At 36.9% G+C, this 24,929-nt stretch overlaps 1 protein-coding gene across 3 annotated transcripts in view; it reads left to right on the top strand.

Moving 5' to 3' along the window:
- The window catches only part of STK32A (serine/threonine kinase 32A), a 110,021-nt gene that overhangs the window by 20,041 nt on the left and 65,051 nt on the right, over positions 1-24,929 (top strand). For all 3 annotated transcript variants that reach the window (XM_053665857.1, XM_037161954.2, XM_053665856.1), the window contains exons 3-5: positions 3,339-3,394; positions 4,783-4,934; positions 24,020-24,193. In XM_053665857.1, coding sequence (XP_053521832.1) covers positions 3,339-3,394; positions 4,783-4,934; positions 24,020-24,193 — 382 coding nt within the window. The remainder of the gene's footprint in view (positions 1-3,338; positions 3,395-4,782; positions 4,935-24,019; positions 24,194-24,929) is intronic.

Genomic DNA, 24,929 nt, shown 5'->3' with positions numbered 1-24,929 from the left:
ACACAGGGGAGGCAACCATACATTGATATTTCTCTCCCTCTCTCCTTCCCTTCCCCTCTAAAGATAAATAAAATATTTTAAAAATCTTCCATTTTAATTTTAATTCAATTTTTAATTTATTTATATTTAGAAATAAAACTGATTATTGTATACCTTGGTATTATTTTGCATCTGGATATCATTATTGCTTTCTAGAGTTACACTTTTCATGCATATGCATCAATTAAAAAATTAAAAACATTTATATAGATACAGAATTAGTACTACTCATGTATAATGCACGTCCTTATTTTTCCCTCAAAAATTTGGGCAAAAAGTGTGCATTATAGGCAGCAAAATATGGTAATATCACACTGGAACTCCATGCTTTCTAGGTATCTGATGTATGTAGGCATAAAGATTCTAGGGCTCTAGTGGAAGAATCACAGTGAGTTATTGGATTTAATCAAGATAAAATCTTGGACTTGCAAATAAATCCTGGTGAGTTTTTTTCAACACTTGCATGATATATGATATTGTAACTCAGGCTCATGGAATGAGTATGAGAAAATAATTATTTAGGTATGCCAGTTTATTCAAGAGAAAACTTACAAAGGTGTTTTTAAATTATTTTGACCATAACCCACAATAAGAAATATACCCCCCAAATTATATTATGATCCAGTCCATACCTATCTACATACATATATACTATGTACATTTGAGGCATTCTGATATCTTCAATGTATTCTATTGTATTTAAATTTGTAATGCTTTTCATTACTGCTAATTTATTTTCTAACTCATTAGTGGTTCTCGACTCAGTTTGAAATTCCTTAGAAAACTCCTTAGAAAACAATTAGAAAACTCAATTCCTTAGAAAACTCAAATGCTCACACTGCTTATATGTATAAGATGCAATTGTCTGGGGGTTCTTGTGCATCAGACACCTTAGTCTGATTTATTCACTGAGAACCAACCACATGTAAATCCTGAGGTAGGCTCTATGGAAAATAACTACAAAGAGGAATTGTCTGAGTTGCTGGGGAAAGCACGATGAGCAAATGACATGTTATTTCTGCACTCATAGAACTTAGGCTTTAGTTTATGAAAGAAACTCATAACACAAGGAGTTTGGAAGATAAGTCATTCACTTGACTATGTTAAATAAGAAAACAACTTTAGCCCTGGCTGGTGTAGCTCAGTGGATTGAGCAGAAGCCTGTGAACTAAGGGGATCACTGTTCAATTCCCAGTTGGGGCACATGCCTGGGTTGTAGGCCAGTTCTTAGCAGGGGACACACGATTGGCAACCATACATTGATATTTCTCTCCCTCTCTCCCTTCCTTCCCCTATAAAGATAAATGAATTAAAAAAAACAACTTTATGAACACTTTCTGAGTAAAAGTGTTTTATCTAGGAGGATCATTCTGATTTTTACTGATGAGAAAATGGAGACTGAGAGAGTCTGTCATTACCAGAAGTCACAGCATTATTTTGTCTAAATCCAGGATTATTTGTAATATACATACTGCCTCACATGATTAAATAGCATTTGTGCTAGACTTACAGTGATTTGGGAGTTCAGAGAAGGAAGTGGTGATTAAGTCTGTCAACGTAAGAAACGTCCAAACCTATAGAGAATTTTTATGAGTTTATTTGAGCCAAACTGACGACAGTTGCTGGGAAGCAAAATCTCAATGGATTGAGAGAATGCTCCAGAAAATGGCAGTTTTACTGCACATTTTATACATAACAATCAAAGGAGAAGACATAAGGGGGTTATATGAAATCCACTGGGCAGGAGAAAGCAAAGTGGGGAAATTCGTGAGATTGAAATGGAGAGACAAAAACTACTTTTATGAAGTGGGTAGAGGATCGTTAACAATTAATATGTACAGCTCACAGAGATGGCATGTTGGGGAAGAAGATGACAATGAGGAGTTCTGTGGGCTGGTGCAGTGACTGTGCCTGAGGGGTCTGGAAAAGGGGATGACTGACATCCCAAAGCAATGTTGTCATAGACGCAAAACACCATGGACAGGCTCAGTTAATGTAAAGACTGACCTTTGCTGGAGAAGATTCTAGCCATTCTAGCTGAGGATGTGACTCACCATTAGCTACATGGATTTGATTTCAGACCAGCCTATGTGGTTATGTTAGGTCTCTGAGTCTGTACGGCCACCACACAGGCCTTCCCTGAGCTTGTCGGGTTTAGGATGTGGCTCTCTTTTCATTCACAAGTCATGTTACAAAAATACTTTGACTCTCAGAAAGCTTGGAAAAACCTTAGAGGTTGCTTTACTAATTTCTCTTTTCTTCAGGAAGTGCTAATCTAATTATTCTTTTTTAAAAAGAGAGACACAAAATGTATTTTTTAAAGAGAAGAGTTGTATCTTTCAGTGTTTCTCGACCTTTTCTGAATAAGCTCTTATAAGCACTCATTTGGAGTTTTACTTGTCTAAATCCTTATTTTGAAAACCAGGAAAGAAATGGAACATTTTCTCAAAATCATTGAGGCCAAAAACTGAAGACTGTCACCTAAGAGAATCTATATTTTGCACCTCTTAACCAAGCACTTCATGATCACAAACCCAGGCCACCTACAAAAGTAAGGATGAGCATTATACATGGGTAATACCTACTTCTTCTGCCTCCTCACAGCTGAAGTGTTTCAATGGCAGATGGGAAAGACCATCTCAACTTCATACATCCTTCAGAAGACCTCTGCCCACATGTTCATGCTAATCTCTTAGATAGAACCTTGGGGATCAGCTCATTCTATCAACTTACAAGTGTCCTAGTGTCTCGCTTGGGAAAATTGAATTATTAATATACAAAAGAGTGGGTGTAGGGAGAAGACATTTAAAATGCTGATCCATAGTACAGCCAAATCCACAGAGGACCAGAACTCCCCATAATTGTCTGTGTTCAGAGACGCTGCCCCTGACCTTGCCACCTATGTGAAATCCCCTTACATGCTCTTCTTAGAGCCTCATAACTTTATCCTTAACATTCATCGGGAGTTTTAATTGTTCACTACTTTTGTGACTGTTTAATTCTTACGGGTTTCTTTCTAGATGGAGTACTCCCTAGACTACAGTCTCCATACAGGCAGAGATGAGATCCCTATCCTATTATTACTGCACCCTCCAGTGCTAAGCCCTGTGATTAAGCCATAATATGATATCAGGTTTAAGAAGCATTTATTGGATGAATGAATGGGCATTTTACAGTAATCTGGAATATTGTTTTAGACCAGGTCGTTCGGTTTAGTCCAATCTTTACTTATTATTTGTTAGCTGCTAAAGGACAACTGATAATCAATCACTCACAATGTTCTTTTGTTTGTCTTACAGTCAACTTTGACCACTTTGAAATTCTGCGAGCCATTGGGAAAGGCAGTTTTGGAAAGGTGAGAATCCAAATGATTAACCACCAGCACGGTTAGGTAGCTTAGGGAACAGAAACTCCAATGTTTAGGTTACTGAGTTACCTGGCACACAAGGATTGATAATTCAGGGATGTTTTTATTATGAACTTTTATAAAATCATCACCACAATTTGAGGTAGACAAGAGACAGACATCTATCATATTTTGCCATGTACAATACACACTATTTTTGCCCAAATATTTGAGGGAAAAGTAAGGATGAGCATTATACATGGGTAATACCTGAAATACCTTATATCTGTTCTTGTGTTTTGTAATTATTTGTTACATAAAGTTTCTTGTACCATAATATGTTGAAAATGCTAAAATTTCTTTACAACACAGAAACAAGTATTTAAATATAAATAGATAAATAAATAAAATGAATAATTGAATTAAAAAATTAAAACAAAAGCTTTTTTCCTCAAAGTTTGGGCCAAAAGCATATGGGTGCACATTATACGCAAAAAAATATGGTACATAATAAACATCTCAAAACTATCTCAAAGTCAAGTCTGTTCTCTCTCACTGGAATTTAAGACTTCTTCTCTACTCTCATGGAGAGAGTAAGATTTCAGAATCATGTTCAAATTGATACCAGTACACTCGGTAACAGGTATCTGGTCAATGTAAGCATTAAATCTTTTCATGTGGGAAAGATGGCACCTGATTTCTGTTTTTCCCAAGTTGGATCATGTTTTTATTTAAAAAAAAAATTTACGGTGAAAAAGATATATATCCACTTTAACTTTTCGTAAGAAAATTCTAGATTCAAATCCTGATAATTAGTTTCTTAGTGGAGAGGTATTTTGAGAATATTTAGTATTTCATATTTTGTGAGAAGAATGAGTTTTTATTTTAAAATTATTTTCTGTTTACATAATCAGACATTATATAAACCTCTAAATAATTTTTAAAAATATGGACATTGTGTTTCATGTTCTCCAAGTGCTAGTTAGTAACATCACTTATGGTTGTAAACAAGAATTCTTTGCACAATGTCATTCAGCTTGATAGTTTAGTCCATTCATTTCAGTCACTCAAAGCAGAATAAAGATGTCATTTGCTAGGGGAAGATTCCTGACAAAGGGACAGCTATTTTTGCTAAAATGCTGTTTAAAAAAATAAAATCCCCAAAGCAAAACCAGGCAAACTTGTTTGAGAAAGCAGAGATTTAGGAAATGACCTGGTGCAGCAGAAGGAAATGAAGTTTTTCAGTCTGAAATTAGAACTAAGTAGCCACTTTAGCATCAGAGAATTTGCAAGAGATAAGGCCTCTAAGCCCCACTGAAGAACAATTCTTGTACTGTCCCTCATTGCTGTGATCTGTCCTCTCCCAACCAGTCTCTCACTCTAATTTGCTCCGTTAGGTCTGCATTGTTCAGAAGAATGATACCAAGAAGATGTATGCTATGAAATACATGAACAAACAGAAATGTGTTGAGCGTAATGAAGTGAGAAATGTCTTCAAGGAACTCCAGATCATGCAGGGTCTGGAGCATCCTTTCCTGGTTAATTTGTGGTAGGTAGATTTATTGCTTCTCTGAATGGAGACACTGCCCCCTCCACCCCCAGTACTGTGACATAAACAACCTGTTTTGTGTTCTAGGTGTACATTTGCGAAGTCCTTATTAGGATCTTCCACAAGGACTTTTGTTCTCCTTAGTGTCTTTATAGTTGTTCTATTGTCACCAATAACCACTGCTTGGTCTGGTTGTCACAGTTTCTCTTGCCCTTGAGGTCAAATTTTACTTTATTTCATTTTAAAAATATATTTATTTATTTTTTAGAGAGAGAGGACGGGAGGGAGAGAGACATCAATGTGAGAAACTGATCAGTTGCCTCTTGTGTGCACCCCAATCAAGGATTGAACACACAACCTAGGCATGTGCTCTGGCTGGGAATCCAACTGGTGACTTTCTGCTTTGTGAGATGATGCCCAACCAATTGAGCCACCCTGGTCAGAACCAATTTTTATTTTTAAAGCATTGTAATTAAATAGGTTGAAGGAATGAGTTCAGATGTCTTCTTACTCGTTAGATACCTTTTCCCCATTAACTGTAGGGCAGAGACTTTGGGGGGAAAATGGTGTCACTGGCTAACATGATGTTGATTATCAGAATTTGCACAAAGCTCTGTCTTCTTTAAATGATTGGCACCAAAATGCATTTCCCTGTAACAAGCTTAAGCAGCCAGTGATTTTCCTGAGGGTTGGAATAAGACAAGTGATGTTTTTCTCACAAAATAGCTTTTTAAAGATTTTATTTATTTGCTTTTAGAGAGAGGGAAAGGGAGGGAGAGAAACATCAATGTGCAAGAGACACATGAATCAGTTGTCTCTTGGATGGCCCCCAACTGGGAACCCAACCTGCAACCCAGACACATGACCCAGGTGGGAATGGAACTGGCGACTTCTTGGTTCAATCAACAGGCTAGCACTCAATCCACTGAGCCAACACTAGCCAGAGCACCAAACAGGTTTTAACAGAGCTGGAGCTTACTATGTGATCTGCTCTCAAGGCCATGATCATAATTCAAGGCTTAGAAGACAAAGTTTGCATTGTCTATTACTTCCTGTTCTTTTGTTCTGTTTGGAGGTCTTTCTGTCTCATTTTGCTCTCCATTGTAATGTAGCCATTATGTTAAGAGCCGATTCTTAAAGCTAATTCAGTATGACTGTTATTTAAATATGCATACCAAGTAATGCTTACTAGCCAAGGCAAGAAAAAAGGTCTTTATTCAGAGAATACTAATGGAAGAATAATTGAAATGTCACTGTGTGTTTAGGGACATTTCTCTGGAGGAATCAGTGCATTAAACCTGTCTCCCTCCATCTTTAATTAACACACTTCACTTAATAGATAATTTGCTCAAATGCTATGCCACTGTTGAAAAGAAGTTGGCTCTGTGTGACTTGGAAATTGGTTTGTTACATTTATGTACTACTGAGACATGGTAGAGTCTAATTTTGGCTCAGGCTCAGTGAATTTAATTAGTATTTTAGAGTGGCCTATTCAAAATGTGGCCATGTAAAGAACGAAACAGAGGCAGCTTTTTCTTCCCCATCCCTAGCAATCATCAGATTGCCTTTTCTACCCTCTCTCTCCACCCTGCAAATGAAGTGCTCTCAGTGTCCAGGCTTTTTGTTCAAAGTCACATTTTTTTTCTTCAAAAGTTCAACCAGCTCATTTTCTTTTTTTAAGATCAGGAACCATTCATAAAGACAGATTTAGTATTTTACCCTTTCTGCCTGTCCCTCATCACTGAGCAGGCAAGAGTGACTTCATTCTAGTCTCATTTCCCCCCTACAATATGGGTCTTATGAGACTTTAAGCTGACCCAAGTTTACAGACTCTGCCGTTTGCTACACGATGTCATTCCAGACATTTTGTCCTCTGTGTATGCCAACTTGGTGACCATACAACATTTGTCCTGTCCTTCCCATCTTCTTAAACTGCATTTCACAGTGGAACATTGGGGACCATTAATATTGACAGAGAAGAGAGAAGAGACACTCCACCTCTCACCCCATGATTCCAGTGCAACATTCAGAACTGAACACTGGGAGAGGTACAGTTCCTAAAAGTGCAGGACAAAACCCTTCTGTCTTTCAAACCCTGAGCTAAAGATCTTCAGATTGCACATTAATTCCTTATTATAAATGCTTTCTGCATTAGTAAGTACAGCATAGTAAATGTAAGTGACTCTTCCCACAACTATTAAGCATCTTGCAGTACTTATGGAGGTGTGTTTATAAGCCATCTTTATCATTGTTAAGTCATATTGTTCTAAGATAGGGTTAATGTGTGTGCCCATCACTGAACACCCAAAAGACAGATTTGAATGGTGCTTGGCCCCATGGCATAATGGGAAGTTGTGTGGTCGGGCAGGGGGAGGTCTTCAACCCATTTTCCACCCTCATTCTTATGTTTTGCCTTGTTCTGTTTTCCACCCTCATTCTTCAAACCAAAGAAAAAAGACCAGATTGTCCCTAGTATATTACGTGTGACTTAATCAGTATTTGTGTCTTGGGTTTAACAGATTTATCTTTCAACCCCAAAGCTTCAGGAGCCAATTTTCTTAAGTTATAAATAAAATAGCAGCAATATTTTTTAAATTCTTTTGTACCTTCTTGTGTACTTTATAGTTTACTTATATTCCATGTAGGTTTTTATATAATCTTATATTATATTGCTTTTAATAATCTTCCCATGAATACTCAAAGTGTCCCTTACCATGGGGGCTGTGTTCAGAAAACTCTGGGTTTCAGGTTGAGGGAAAACACAAATTGTTTCTCTTTGAAGCAGGTTTATTTTTTTAAGTTAATGTGTATATATACATAGGTATAAATACATGCCTGTATGATGTTTGAGAAATTTTCTGGTTATTACAGCAAACCAAAAAACATAGAAAACTGCATAGAAAAATGAAATTATCACCCTTAAGATGTTGGTGTGTACTTTCCAGTAAAATATCTGTATTTGGTTTTCTGTTTTTTCATCATATATTAGCCTCAGTCATTTCTTCATTCATGTATATATTTACTGAGCATCACAGACAAGTTGTAATTAGGGTTGTCAGGTAAAATACAGGATGCACAATTCCATTTGAACTTCAGATAAATAAGCAATAATTTTTAGTATATGTCCCAAGCATCGCACGGGACATATTTTAACTGAAAAATCACTCGTTACCTGAATTTCTAATTTAAGTGGGCATCTCGCATTTTTATTTGCTCCATCTGGCAATGGAATTGTCACAGGGGTCCACATGGTGGGGAGGCAGTGGTCAGTCAGCAAGGTCGAACGGAGCTCCTAATCTGCCTGACATTTCCATTACCCATGAGAGGTTGACTTAGTCAAATGGCGCATGAATATATTAGCTGTGAGAAGTGCATGAAGGGACTAAGCATCCAGAGGAGTGTGTGTGTTTTAAGGGGTTTCAGGGAAGGAACCTGAAACCATTAGTCTGGGAGCTGCGGTGTTCAGGGTAAAAAAACATTCTGATTAAAACTCAACCTCCCAGCCTCTCTGTACCTGACCCTCTGAGAATACAGTCCTTAGATGTAGGCCAGATTATAAAGTGAAGGCTGCCTATCAGGGATGGCATCCAGGAAAAGCAAAAAAATCTTCCTGCGGGTGCCTCACTGGGAGCTGCTAACAAAGCACTGGCAACCCACAACCTGCAAACAAATGGTCCCCAGCTATGCCCAGCACAGCAGGTTCCCCAGGTGGCTTTTGTCAATTGAAATCAAGCCTGCAGCTGCACACAGTTTCTTGGGGCTTCACTTTCTTCTGAGCCCAGCTCTCTCCTTACCTTCTTCTCTTGTTCCTGTGAACAGAAAGGGTCCACGTGTCATTTCAGGGAATTAGGAGAGGAGGTGTCCAGTTTTCAGAGGAAAGGACCACTTCCATCGGGAGTATGACAAAGGGTCCCTGCCTGATGGCTGAACAGAGCTGACTAAGTAGGCTCCCTGGCAGACGCTTCCATCAGCTATGACTCAGAAACCAGGTTTTCTGCGGGGAATCACAGGCTAGGAGAACTCAGGGTGGGTTCAGAGGCGCAAGCATCAGTGATAACGATAGTGTATTCATCCTAACAGTCTTGGTTGATAGGGATTATTATTCCTACTTTATATTGAAGAAACAGAAGCTCAGAGGGGTTCATTATTTTTTTCCAGAGTCACACAGCTAGGAATTGGCTAGGAAGAGCCAGGACTTAGACCCGGGAATTCTAACATCAAAGCCTCTGCTCTTCTGACTATACTATACCATCCTCTATAGACATCTTGTGAGACTCCCTTACAAAATCTTGTGGAAGGAAAGCAAATTTATTTTATTGTCATTCACACCACAAGAATACAAAATCCATGAGTCAGGTGTGGTTGTGCTTTGTCCACTGCCTCATTTTCTAGCTCCTATAATAGTGAATAAGTGCTCACTGCATATCTGTTGAATGAGTGACTGATTGATTGATTGAATGAATGAATGAATGAATGAAGTGAGTTAGTGGTGGGACCAGGCTTCTGGCTCCTGGTTTTTTGCTCTTTTCCCAGCATACCACTGTCACCTGGTGCACACTCATAAATATCCCTTCATTTAGGATAGAGTGTCACTCCCACTCCAAGATCTTTGCAGGCCCTGAGGTCAGAGAGACCTGAGTTTGAGTTCCTGCTTCACCACTTAGTAACTATACATTGAGCAAGAAACCATACGTCTTCTGCTTGGTTTCCAGTCCCAGAGATGTCCTGCTTTGCTTTTTCCTGCCTCTCTAATCCACCAGCCATGGATTCCATGTGACCCTCCTCACATCTCCTCCTTTGATCCTAATGTGTAAAATAATCTGTAAAACTGCCATTCTCCAGAGCATTTTCTTAATCCATTGAGATTTTTGCTTCTCAGCGATTTTCTTCAGTTTGGCTCAAATAAACTCTTACAAGGCTTTATTTCTTAGACTGGATGTTCTTTTGTCGACACACGTCACTCTTTGTAATTAGGGTGTTTCTATTGTGATACCTTTGCAAATAGTTTTGCTATTGGCATTCTTGTTTGTGTCTTTTGGTGTCCACATATTTTGGGGGGTAAACCTAGGAATAAATCACTGGATCCTAGGGTTAGAGGGAAAATTAGTTTCCAAACAAACTGTACTATTTTACACATACATCAACAATGTATGAGAATTCAAATCGCTCTAAAATCTCACCAACATTTGGTACTGTCAGTTTCTTCACAGATAGGCATTCCTACAAATATGTAATAGTTTCTCATTGTGGCTTTAGTTTGTATTTTTAGTGACTTATGAGTTTGGGCACATTTTATATGTTTATTGGCCATTTAGAATCATCCTTTGAGAAGTGCCTGAGTCTTTTGTCCATCTTCCTATTAGTTGCCTTTTATTCTCATTGACATGTAAGAGTTCTTTACACTATATTCTGCATACAGCCCTTTTTGGATATAAATTATTTGTTACATCTGTGACTTTCCTTTTTTAATCCATAACAGTACTTTAAAAAACAATCAAATAGCTTGTATTCAAGTGTGGTATAATTTATCAGTCTTTTCCTTTATGGATAGATAGTGCTTTCTGTGTTCCTATTTAGGAAATTTTTGCATATACCAATGTGAAATTATTCTATTCTGTCTGCTGTTTTAACTTACACACTTAGACCTATAATTCAGGGTTAAGATTAATTTTTCCCCATTTATCTAACTAACCCAAAAAATTCATTGAAGAGTTTGTCCTGTTCTTACTGCACACAGTATCACATTTGTTATTAGTCAAATCATGATAAATGTGTGGGTTTCTAGATTTTGTTCTCTGAATCTACTTTATGTTTATCACCCATGTTAAACTATCACTTTATCCTGGTAAAGAATTCAGTCACATACTTATCTTCCTTCTGAGTTAATTGTAATTGGCCCTTTGTAATTCCATGTAGATTTCACAGTCAACTTGTTAATATATATTTTAAAGCTGCTGGTATTTATACTGGGTTATATTGAAAAGATACATTAATTCAAGGATAATTATTTTATTTAAAAAATTATTTCTTCCAGTTAATAAATTATATATAGATATCTATCTCCTTGTATATTTAGACACTTTTTTAGTTTCTTTGGTTTCAGTCTTTAGTGTGGAAATGTAACGTATCTTTCCTTACATTTATTCGTTGTATTAAATGTTTTGATAATGATTACAAATAGTAATTATTTATCAAAATTTTATCTCTAGTAGTGTGTTGCTTATATACCAAAATACAATTGATTTTTAATACATGGTGGGGCAAAAGTAAATTCACAGTTGTATGTAAAACAGTTTATTCTTGTATTATTTATTAATTGTTGTATGATTTGCCACATGAACAATTGTGAACCTGCTTTTACCCCACCCTGCATTGCCTTTGTGTCCAGCGACCTTGCTCAAATTCTCTTCTTAATTCTACTAGTTGGCCTGTAGATTTTTTGGATTTTCAATATTTACAGTTATGTCGTCAACTATTTATGCCAGTTTTAGTTCTTCCTTTCTAATCGCCTTATTTTTTGTTTTCACGTCTAGTGCACTTGCATTGAGAGCAATGTTGAATAAATGTATACTGGATATCCTTGTCTGTCTGCCTGTATTTTACAGGGGAGATTTCCAGAATTTCAAGATTTCATCTGATATTTGCTGTAGGCTCTTTTTAAGAAAAGTTTATTTATTAAAGATTTTATTTATTTTTAAAGAAAGGGGAAAGGAGGGAGAAAAACATCAATGTGTGGTTGCCTCTCATGCAAACCCCACTAGGGACCTAGCCTGCAACCCAAGCAAGTGCCCTGACTAGGAATCAAACAAGCAACCTTTTGGTTCACAGGCTGGCACTCATTCCACAGAGCCACACCAGGCAGGCCTGCTGTAGGCTCTTTGTAGACATCCTTTATCATAATAAGGAAGTTCCCTTTTAGTCCTAGTTTGCTAGACTTTCTTTTTAAAAATTTGGAAGGGGTATTAAATTTTATCAAATGCATTTTCTTTTATATTGATATCCTTTCTATTGTGTGAAATAGAAATGGTAGATTAATCGATTTGCAAGTCTTAAAACAACTTTGATTTCTTAAACTCTAGCTGGTCATGATCTATTAAAATAAATTCTAGTTGGTTATATTCTATTACCCTTTTGTATATATATCATTGAATACTATAATATACATTTATCTTTTTACTTATGTGTTAAGTTATTTTATTTATAAGTATTTATTTTATTATATCATTTAAGAGATGCATACACTAGGTTGAGTGCAGAGGGTATGAGTCCAGTTGAGAGAATGGAATTGGGAATGTAGGGCAGAAAGGAGATGGCTGGAGTGAGGTCCTGAAGCTGATGAGAAGGATGTGACTCAGAGCACAGGTAATCAAACTGCCTCTGGTGGATGTGGGGGTGCTTCTTTCACTGTACTAGGAAGGAAGACAGATAAGGCATGTATTTGTGAGTTGGAAGATTTGTTGGTGGGCAAGTGAAGTAGTTTTCATGTCATTGCCTCTAGGACATATCAGTTCATCAGCTAAGAATGAAGAGTATACACAGTATGTGAAATTTTAAGGAGAGAAGTGCTAAGTGATTGAAAGTGTGATGTTAATAGAGAATTAGAATGGGATTATCTAAGTATCTACTTGAAACTTGTGGTTATGAATTTCAAATGAATTCAGCAAGCACCGTTTCATGTTTTTCTCCTTTAAGTGCACTTAATATGCTATTTTTTATTGCACTTTAAAGAATATATGTGAGTTTGATCACAATTGGGGATTAATTGGGAAAGGAATAAAGTGACATGACAAAGTTTAATGAGTTGAAAAGTACATTTTTAGGAAACAGGCTAAAGAAGTTGGGGGAAACTTAAGGAAATCACACATATGTAAAGTCATTCTTTAAGACAGCTTATGTTTTTGAGGTACTATGCTAAAGTATTACCTGTATTATCTTATATATCTTCATATACTTGCCTCACATATCTCCATATATTAAATTTATGTCATGTACTTATAGATATCATATATCCCCTTACAAGGATGAATAGCTAAAGATAAGATGTTTTATTCCTTAACCAGAATCACAAAACAAGAAAGTGATAGCAAGTCTTATGTATTAATAAATAATACAAAGTGATTCCAAATCCCACCCTTCAAATTCTTTAAGATCCTTGGTGTTAACTGATATTTTATTAACTTACATAGGAATCCTTACTTCCAAATCTTTAAAACCAAACTTTTAAAAATTAAATTCAAGTGCAAAATCAATAAAAAAATTTAAGATCTATTTAAAAACAAATGGCTGACAAACACATGATAATGCTTTAATGAAACAAAATCACCACTTATGACTTAAAATAATCCAGTTTGAGAAAAATCATCCCACCTATTCCTGCTGCACTGGTAGCATTCTATTCACTGGATATCAGGAACAGAGATGGATGGAAGAACCACATGAGATGAGAGCAGAGGCAGGAATGATTAAAACCTTTCTGAAGATGCAATTGGTCTAGTTTGGCTATAAACACTAATCAGGTGAAGGGAAGTGGGGTTCATTAAAAATGAAGAAGCAAGAAGGAGGGCATGAAGGACAAAATAAGAATTTCTGTAATTGGTAACAGTGCTGGGAAATCCCCCCCTACCCTGAAATTCTGAGACTGGGTGGCAACTTGGTCAGTGAGTAAACTGCCTCTCTGGCTGCAGAGGCAGAAGGTAGACCACAACTGGGGCCAGATGAACATTTTGGCTTGAGATGTGGCCAGTCAAAATGTGTGACTCAGCACATACATGAGTCAGGAACTGACTCAGGAACATGACTTGAGGAACGAGTCATTGTTCCTCATTATCACCTGAGCTTGAGTCTTGGCTTTTCCTTTCATATGGGTATTGATATCTCTTATTCCCCTTGGCCTGTTAACTGGCTTTTCTATTCTCTGAGGTAATGGTCTCGAGAGATTCTGCAAAAAATAAGCACAGCCAAATTTTCCCCTGAGAGGCTTCATAAATGAGAGAGGGAAAAGGAGGGAGAAAGAGAGGTAGAGAAAAATTGATGAGTGAGAGATACATGGATAGGTTTCCTCTCAACATGCCACCCACTGGGGACCTGGCCTGCAATACAGGCATGTGCTAACATGTCCAGAGCCAGTATAGATGAGCTGACAAGTCGCAAAATATCCTTCAGCGCTCTGGCCAGAAGAAGGTCAGAGTGAAGGAAAACCAATGACTCTATCAGAATGTCAAAATAATAATGTCAAAATAATGTGTTTTTTTAATTACCCACAAATTTTTTTCATTGTGTAAATCATGGATTTTTATTCATTTTATTTGAGGCTATAGTTTATGATCTGAATCAGGTAGTATGTGTAATACTTTCTCTGAGCTTTCATGACCCCCTACAATCAAAATTAGGTCTTTCTGAAAGTAAAAAAAAAAATTTAATGAGCAAAAATAAAAAAAATAGGTTCTTCTGTGAATCTTTATCATGGCTTCTTGCACCTCTCTCTTACAACCCTTAGCGTGTGTTACAACTGCATGTTTGCTTATGTAAATATGTGTTTTATCGGTTATAGATGATTAGTTTCAGGAAGAGGGGAACCACACTCCTTGGTTTATTTCTTTACTCCAGCACCATGTACAAGTAAACAAATCTATGATAAATATTTGTCAAATGGCCATTGAATAAACAAGTGCTCATTGTGGACCACCTTTGAGGGTGGGGGTTGCTGATGGATACAGAGATGAGCAAAACACAAATTCCTCACATTGTTCATCAAATGAGGAATTCAGGCAAAAAATATTAATGGTCACAATGCAATATAACATAATGTAACTATCTGTATAGCTAGGTTTCTGGAGTGTTCTGTAACAGAGAAATGGCTGGTGCTGTGGAAGTTCACAGAGAGAAACAGAGGGGTAACATGTAATTTGTTTTTGACAACAATAGGTCAGGAAAGCCCTGGCCTGGTAGGTCAGTTGGTTAAAGTGTCATCTTGATAAACCAAGGTTGTGGGTTTGATCCCCAGTAGGGGCACATACAAGAATCAACCATGAATGCAGAAATAAGTGGAAAAACAAATTGATGTTTCTCTCTCACTTGCTCTCCTTTCATGTCTCTTTAAAAAAATTAATAAATTAAAAGAATGGGTTAGGAATGACTAAAATACAGGACAGATGAACTCAGACCAATGGTATCAATGTGGAAAAAATTGCTTTTGTTTAAAATACTTGCAGAATTTTCTTCTGCATATAAAGGAAGTTTTAATGAACATTTATCATTGCTCTTATGTGGCAGTTCCCTCATCCATCCTACTCACTGTCAAAATGATCTACATAAACTTTAAATTATCCATTTTCATGGATTTTAGGTATATGAGCATCTAACTGGTACGTACACTCATGATGTGCAAGAGTGAAGGAGGTCATCTGTGGGTGTTCATGGTGGCATTGAAGGTGTGCTTTTTCCTTGGAGGACTTTATAGGGCTACTTGTGAGACAAAGTGCTATGTAAGTTTCAAATGTTCTTGCTCTACTACTGGATTTTTCAGATGTTAAAACCTTCTGGAAATTGGGCAACATACTCTAGAGAGAGATGTGGGGAAATAGGGGCTCTTGTATATTGCTGTTGAGAATCCAGAATGACACACCTTCTATGGAGATTAATTTGGCAATACTGAGCAAGAATTGGATGTGGCTTTACCTTTTCTTTTAATAAATCTTTATCCTAGTGAATGTACTTCTAGGAATGTACACTAAAGTTATCTTGGTCAGAATACAAAAAGATATTTGCTTCAAGATTTTCACTGTTATACCATCAGTAATAGCAAAAGACTAGAAATAACCTGAACATCATTCAGTGGGAAACAGGTTGAGCATCATTATGAATTTAGCATGTGCTTCTCTTAGCTTACCTTTACCTATGACAAATATATTTATTTATTTCTATCTGTTCACTAAAAAATCCTAGTAAGAATAAGAACCAGATTGCAGCAAATACACCAATCTCCCAGATAGTTTAGTAGAGGAAATATACAAGATAGGCAGGGTAGTCTTTTCAAATCAGAAAGTCATAGTTATCAAAACCTTCTATGGTCATCATTTCAAAGTAACATGTAATCCAACTTAACTATGTTTCTCTTGGTCAAAGAACAGACATGAACTGAATGTCAATAAGGGCAGTAATATCAAACCCATGATTTTATTATTTAAAAAAAACTTGCTGATATTTTGAAGGACTCTAGGAGACCAACACATCATTTTGAAAGTGGCAAATAAAGACTTAAAATTGTTTTACCTTTCCTAATAGGAACTGTACCTGAGAGTAACCAAATGATTGATGAAAGCCAATTTTTATTCATAAAAGTCCTCTAGCTAAAATACAAAGGAAAAAATGACAGAACTGAAATATCACAACTCCTAAGGAATTTTTGCATCTAGGCATTCAAATGGTTAATGACTGATAATACCATGAAAAGATACCCTTATTAATTCTATGCCTCCTGATCAAAGAACACACACTATGTATACATCTATGAAGTAGTCTTTCCACCAAAAAATCAAACCTGAATCTGAACAAGTCTCAAGTTATGGAACCCACAGAAAGACATGGCATGAATGCAATCAGTGAAATTCAGATTGTAGAAATGCTACAGAAAAAAAATGATTTGGTTTCCTTAACAAAAAAATTACTAAGAATGAAAGGAGAGTTGGTCAGGTAAGCTATAGAATTTTTGAAAAAATATTTAAGGCATATAAACCAAAGGTAATATATGAATCTTATTTGAATTCATGTAGATGACCCAAATATCCTATAAACTTTTTAAAGGAAGATTTAAAGAACAATCAGGGAAATATGAACATTGTGTATTTGATGAAAAGTACTAGTTAATTTATATAGGTTAGAAGCTAACTGATCTGTGTTAGTTCCTTTCCTGATGAGACAACATATATATTCTTATTCATTTTTTATTAAAATACATTTGACACATAACATTGTGCAAATGTAAGGTGTACAATATTTTAACTTGATATACACACACATACACACAGTAAGATGGTTGTCATTGTAGTAATGATGAACACCTCTACCATGTTACAGAATCGTCTTTTCTTTTTAGTGCTTAGAATCTTCAAGCTCTAGTCTCTTAGAAAGTTTGATGATTATAGTTTAATATTGTCTATCTTCGCTATACTGTTTACTATTCATGGCAAAGACAACATAGATATATCAGAGTCAAAAGAAATATTTTTGTTATATTTGTAAAACTTTTAAAATACAAAAATATAAATAAAAAATTACTTATAATCTTACCATTTAGATAACTGGCTATCTTATTTTCAGAAATATTTTATGCACATATTGGCATATGTATGTAATATGTTTATTTTTCTTTTATGTTTGTGTGTATATTCTTTTAAAATACATTCTAAGCATCTATATATACACTGTAATGCATGTTATAGTATAAAAATTGCATGTGTATACTATAATGTATATTACATACTATAATGCATATTATAGCATAAACACTGTTTTCCCTCACTTTTTCTTCATATCTTAAAAATCTTTTCATATCAGATTATAGATCTGCCTCATTTTTTAAATGCTGTATAATCTGTAACATGAATTTACCATAATTATTTGCATGTCCTCCTACTGATGGACATAAACATTGTATTTGATTTTATATAATGTAATGAGTATCTTTATAAGTACATCTTAGTATAATTTTTCAAGTGTATTCATAGTGAAAGTTCAGGCTCAGTGAAATTACAGGCTCAGAAACCCTGCATTTTTTTCAAGAGGGATTTTCAACTTGTCTTCATCAGAGGTTTCTCCAAATTAACCTCTGTCCAGAGCACAGGAGAGCTCCTGTTTCTCCATGTCCTCGTCAACAGTAGCTCTCAACAAGCTCCTGTAGGAATGCTCCACTCTGGTACTTGAATGAGAAGAAGTCATGACATACTCATTTAGAAATAAAATCCCTCCATCTAAATTCATAGCAGCAAAGATCTGCAGTCTCAGCTCGATTCCAGTGTCATCCAAGCCAGTTACCTTTCTTTTCCCTCACCGTCATGCAAGCTGGGGCATATCAGACACACACACACACACAATTGAGTATAGTTTGATAAACTGTTGAAGTCAAACTTTGACAAACCTCGGTTTTTAAATGTTGTTATGGTAAATTAGTTGGGGGAAATAATACTAGTTTGGCTTTACTTCTTTATGAATTTCACACCAGGGATGCTTTGGAAAATTACTCCAGAGCCATAAAAGGAGACAGAGGATGGTCAGTTTTGCCAAAGGATGGTTTTAAAATCCAAATTTGTACTGAATGAACAGGATGCTGTACCCTAATCTTCTCTTCATCCATTCCTCAGGTGACTCTTCTCACAAGGGCTAATGTCTTTCCTAAATGGAAAAACCTGCCATGAGCACGACTGTGCAGAGTCCAAAAATCACAGATAATTGTTTTATCACTTTAGCACACAGGACAACATCAGTTCTTAAAATTTCCATAAAGGTTCCTGGCTGAAGATAGAAATGCTCCAGCATTGGAATGAGACTATCCAGGAAGCCTACAAATTGAATTTTGAGAGTTGACTTGAAGAGCGTTTAAATAATTATCCTGACAGGATTTTATTATAGGCCCAGAATGTTTTTTCTCTCATAAACTTGGCTGGGCTTTGTATACACAGTATGTTTGTAAACACAATCTAGCCTCCACAATGTCCTAATTTGTGATTCTAGAGGAAATACATATTTAACCTCTCTCTATGCTAGAATGTTTTTTCTCTACTCAATATCCTCTTTTTTAATGACAATTTTGTTGAGGTATTTTGGCACATCATACAGTTTACCCATTCCCAATGATCTTTAGTAATTTCCTGAGTGGCACAGCCATCACTATAGATGAATTTTAGAGCCTTTTCTTTTTTCTACTACAATCCTTCATGCCCCTTTGGAGTTAACTCCCATTCCCACCCTGAGCCCCAGGCAACTAATGTTCTGTATCTATAAATCTGCCTTTTCTGGCAATATCATATAAATGGAATTGTAGACACATGATTACTTATGTCTGGATTCTTTCACTTTTAGCCTAATGCTAATGGGGTTCGTCAATGTTGTGGTATGTGTTAGTAGTTTCTTCCTTCTTAGTGCTGAACAGTGCTCCATGAGCAGTAGAATGTTCACTATTTGTTCAAGACAGTTATCAAACAGTATAAGAGATTAGAAATTGGGAAGTGAAAGTCTTCCAATTTTTTCTTCTTTAAAATTATTTTGGCTATTCTAGGTGTTTGGCATTTTCTCATGGATTGCAGGGCTTGCTCTAAATTCACATGTGATATGTATCGCAGGCCTGCCTGAAGTATGTGCATTTTCCATTTGTGTTTTCCTTCAGTGTGTTTTTAAACTGATTCTATCTTTGAAATCAATCAGTTACTTCTTCTCCAATATCCAGTAATTTTGAGAAGCAATAACTAATATCAGTCATGTGTTTTCCTTGCTTTGCTAGAGGGAGATATAAGAACCAACCCTTGTTTAGGCAGAGTCTAAGTTTTAATTTGGCACAACAGTTCTGCAATAGGTAGCAGCTTCCCTTGGGTCATGAGGATTTTTTTTACTGCAACCCATAGGATGTAAGATATTTTCCACCACAACCCTGTAGATATACTCACAGAGACACACATTGTATTCACAAGAGCAAAGTTTCATAAACAATGTTTAGCCTTACATGTTAATAACATTTATTCTATGTTATTCAATCTATTTTATTTCTTCAACGAACAGCCAAACTGATTTCACAACCCATTAATGGGTGATGATTCACAGTTTGAAAAACTATCAAAAAACTATCAGTCTCTTTCAATATTCAGATTCAGGTTAATCTCAAGATGCTTTCCATGAGACAGCTTCAAGCATGTGATTTCTTTGAACTTAATTGGGTAAACATGCTAATTTTTAAAATAAAAGCTAGGGAATGTTTTGTATCACAGACCCACCCAAAACTTGTGTCTATAGCTCAGTTGGCTGGAGCACTGACCTATGAACCAAAAGGTTGGGGGTTTGATTGCCGGTCAGGGTACTTGCCTAATTTGTGGGTTCAGTCCTTGGTGGGGGTGTATATGGGAGTCAACCCACAATGTTTCTATCTCACATCAATGTTGCTCTCTCTAAAATCAGTACACATATTTTTATAAACATTTTAAAACTTGTGTGTTAATCTTGCTTTTCTCATTTCCTTTAGTTCATTTTTTTTCTACTACTACTTGTAGAGTATATACTTCAGACCTTGTACAGGTACTGAGGACTCAAGGATGAGTAAAAGCAGGCATGCATTCTCATATCATGGTGGGAAGGAAGGCAGTTAATTCAAAAGCAAACAGATAAGTTATGTTGAATAGAAGTGGTGAAGTGGACATCATTGTCTTGCTCCTGATCTTAGTGGGAAAGCTTTTAGTTTTTGCCCATTGAGTGTGATATTGGCCATAGGTTTCTTGTATATGGCCTTTATTATGATGTAGTATGCTCCCTCTATTCCCACTTTGCTAAGCATTTTTATGATAAATGTGTGCTGTACCTTATCAAATGATTTTCCTGCACCTATTTGATATGATCATATGATTTTTGTCTTTCCTTTTGTTTCTGTTATGTATTTATTGCATTTATTGCTTTGCAAATATTGTACCATCTTTTACATCCTGGGGATGAATCCTGCTTGGTCATAGTGTATGATCTTTTTCATGTATTGCTGGATGCAGTTTGCCAATATTTTGTTGAGGATGTTTGGGGTGGGAAATGGAGACAACTGTATTTGAACAATAAAAAAAGAAAAAAAAATTAAATTACAATAAGTTCTGTGAGCAAGACTATGGCATCGTCCGTGAGCCAGGATTTAATGTGGATGGTGAGAAATGTCTCTGTGGGAAGTGACCCTTGGGCAGAGACTGAAAGATTGGTAGAAAATAGCTAGGTGGTACACAGCATTGGGTCACACCACATTACAAACTTCTAAGGCTAGAGGAAGGTGTGAACAAGTAATTGATAAATGAAAGGAAAATACCTTAAAAGTAAGTCTGGAAAAGTAAAAAGGGCCAGACCATACAGGGTCCTGCAGAGCATGGAAGAAGATGGAAGTGTTTTACAAAGCTGAATATCATGAGACTCACATTTAAATGTGTAACTGTGGTGCGCAGAGTGTATTGGATGGAGCTAAGAATAGCCTATTGCAGTGGTCTGGGTCAGACATGGGAGAGGAGGGTGTGGTAGGGGGTGGGCTTTTGTTACTTCCTTTGTCTTGCTGAGTATACTTTGCAATGCCTTTCACATGTATCAGGACCAGAGTTGTTCATTTTGGAGCTGGCAACTAAGAATTAAATAGGCCACCATATAGCATACCGAAAAAAAAAGTTATAGAAACACAACAGTGAGTCTATGTCATGAGTGGTACAGATACAAAAAAAACAACAAAAAACCCTCTTACTCTTTTCTTTAAAAAACATCAAAGTATGATATGAACTTGCATATTCTAGTTATCACCAAACTGTGTTAGACCCACATATTTTACTGGGGACAGTTATGGAAAATAAAATACTTATCTTCCTTCACTCTGAGAGTTTCAGATCTGATGTGCTGAAAGAGAAAGATGATTTTAATGGCCAAAGCATGATTAAATTTATATTCACACTGAGCAAGGGAAGCATGTTGCCTCTTGCCTTGGCTTCTTTTTCCTTTAATTCTTAATTCCCAGCATGATTGAACCTTGTTTTTATCTTGATACAGTGGGCATCTTTTTTAGTCTTTCTTTGAGTAAAAATAGCTTAACTGAAGTCCCAATAAAAAGTTTGTTCATTGAGTTTGGTAAAACCATTGTCCCCCCTTTGAGTTAAATGGCATCATGAGACAGAGTCTTCTGGTTTGTCACCCGATTTCTGCCTTCCACCTGCCTCCTGTGGGGAGCTGAAGGTAGCCACAGCTGCTCTGAATCCCAACTCCATCTGCATAGGCTGTCTCCTATGTAGGAGACATCTAGATATGTTCATAGTTGGCACTCTTTTCTTCCTTCTTTTGGTACCTAGTCCATATCCACCTCACCATCCTTAACCCATTCACTGGCCATCCCCAAACACTGCTCACACATCCCATGAGCAATCTCAGTTTCTATTATATCAGTCAAGTAGACCCTAAGGTACAACGGGTCCCACACATGATTATGTATTAATTAGCACCTTGTTGCTTACTGAAAGAACTGTAAAACACAATCAATATAATGTTTAGTGGTAAAGCCAGAAAGATTGTGAACCACACAGCCCAGAAACCTTCCCTGGTGCCCATTAAACCAAAGGTAGAGATGACCAGTCAGTCATTGCATTGAGGTGAAGAATACCATTCCCCAAAAGGCAGTGCCAAAGATGTGTTTCTCATATTTTTACATTTCTGTCTAAACTGCTTTCAAGAGCTTACTTTCTGACATCTTCTGTGTGACAGTCTTCCGTAGGAATCATGATTTTATCTACTGAACAAGTAAACATCAGGACAGTTATTTCTCATTAGAATGTTACCATTTCACATTAACACTTCATAGAACTTCTCTTGAAACTTTTTCATTTGTTTTCACTGAAGTCCCTTCCTTATTAACTTTCAGCATGATGATCATTATAAAGAAGAAAAGTACTAAGTACAGTTCTCCCATTGTAGATATTCTACATTTGTTTCCCAAGCAAAGAATCTGTCCCTAGGAATTGGTTTGTATCTCTGGACTCTGCTGGCAAGCACTAAATTCCTACTTCAAGAAAAACTTGAAAGTGTAATATAATGTCAAAAGAAACATGTCAAAACAGTGTTGTTACTGAGACCTCTATTGTGATGAGTACTCGTGTCTTTGCTTTGAGAGAAACAGAATGAATCAAAGCAGCAAGAATGCATTTTTACAGGAGGTTCTTTGCAAACAGCAGAGGCCAGATTTGCTCCCCTGTGGCTCATTTCCTCTTCTGATACCTTCTCCCTGACTGTGCTCCTTTAAGTATGAAGCCCATGTCTGATTATACATCCTGCATAAAGCCCTTTGGTTTCTCCCGGACACCTGCAGACTCTGAATGAGCTCCTTTCCTGGGACCTGCCCTCTGCCCTCCTTCTCTAGGCTCAAGCTCCCCCACCATACCTGTTATTCCAGAAAACCCAAACTGTTTTCTTTCCTCACTCACACTCTTTTATTTCCCATGTCTATGCTCAATATGTGCAACTTTTCTCTTTCAAATCTGACTTTTGGACCTGGAGAACACTTTAGCTCAATCATCTATTGGGTGCTTGACCTTGGACAAGTTACTTAACCTTCAGTTAGCCTTGATTTCTGCATTTGTAACATGGGAGCATGAGAGCAGCCTTGTGGGATCAATGGGGTAACAATGTTGAATACTTCTGAGCCTGCCCCAGGGAAGGCACTTGGTAGAAGTGGCATTAGCTTTATTTTTTAGTTATGATTATTGTTACTGTCCTTTAGGATTTAGCTCAGGTTTTACCTCTGCTGAGAAGCTTTCCCTTACCTCCCCATCCCAAAGACTGGGTGAATTACTTCCTTGTACTGTACACTTTCTTCTTTATTGCCCCCTTTATATCTTTTTCTTATCATTACTGTGGGTACATGATTTCTCATAAAGTTGCTGGGCAATGAAGTTGTTAGCCTGGAAAATGGGCATGAGAATGCTTCAAGGAGGCCTCATAATCCACATTTTATGGACCTCCTGCAACAGTGTGGTTGAGATATGCTTATTAATGGCAAGTGAATAAATGGGTTTTCTTTATTGCTTTGGCTTAATAGCTTTGTTGGCTAACTGTTAATGAGTACATACTATATGCTGGGTATGACTTAGATGTTATACTTTATTCTTTACTATGATAAAATATGCTAGATATTCTTATTAGTCTGATCTTATACATGTGGAAACTAAGGGCCTAGGGTAATAGAGTGAGTGGTAGACCATCTACTCCCAAAGCCTGGCCTCTTACCTGGACAGAACTCTTCTGTGATCTGTAGGGGGTTGTTTGCCTCTGGGACTCTTCAGTGGGCAGCTATATTATATACATTTTCATTTCTAATTCTATTCCAGGTACTCCTTCCAAGATGAGGAAGACATGTTCATGGTAGTGGACCTCCTGCTGGGTGGAGACCTACGTTATCACCTGCAGCAGAATGTACGTTTCCAGGAAGACACTGTGAAGATCTTCATCTGTGAGCTGGCCATGGCCCTGGACTACCTGCAGAGCCAGCACATCATTCACAGGTCAGTCAAGTCAAGGGAATAGATAGGCTTGGGCTGAGTGCACAGGAGAGAATTCACAAGGTACTGTTGAACATGACATCTAACCCTCACCTAATTCTTACAGCAGCTCCTTGAGGTAGGTTTTGGTCCTTATTTCACAGAGTAAAAAAACAAAACAGCTAAGCACATTGTGTCCAAGACCAGAATCAATGAATATTAGTGCTATCTTATAACTAAGCTTAGACAAAGAGGAGAGAGGTGACATACAGGAACTTAACAAATATTGAGTGCATGAATTGAAATATAAATGGAGGAAATTCAAGGGAAGGAAGACAATTCTCTGGGAAGAAAATTAGAGCCCTAACATATGCCTGTCCTCCAGGCTGTGTTGGGTCTCTACTGTGTGTGTTGCAGAGATGTCAGCAGTGGGGACCTGTCTCATTCACTGAGGACATTTGTGTTGAATAAAGATAAACAAATACAGTTGAGCCTTGAACAATGGAGGGGGTTCCAAACCCCTACTAAATTGTAAACTTGCATATAACTTTGACTCTCCCCAAACTTAACAGTCATCCTTCGGTATCCTCAGTTTCTGGCATGAGGGGGTTAGTATTGTTTCTAGCCCAGCCCCTCAGACCCACCATGGGTACCAAATTTACAGATGCTCAGGTCCCTTAAATAAAATGGGGCAGCACAATACATACAGTCTGCTGTCTATATCTGAGAATTCCTGACTGTAGACAGAAAATACTGTATT

The sequence above is a fragment of the Artibeus jamaicensis genome, unplaced genomic scaffold, assembly GCF_021234435.1.
Source record: "Artibeus jamaicensis isolate MK-2021 breed Jamaican fruit bat unplaced genomic scaffold, CSHL_Jam_final contig_432, whole genome shotgun sequence".
NCBI classification, from domain to species: domain Eukaryota; kingdom Metazoa; phylum Chordata; class Mammalia; order Chiroptera; family Phyllostomidae; genus Artibeus; species Artibeus jamaicensis.
The sequence above is the reverse complement of the archived record's forward strand: the minus strand, read 5'-3'. Positions and strand labels throughout refer to the sequence as shown.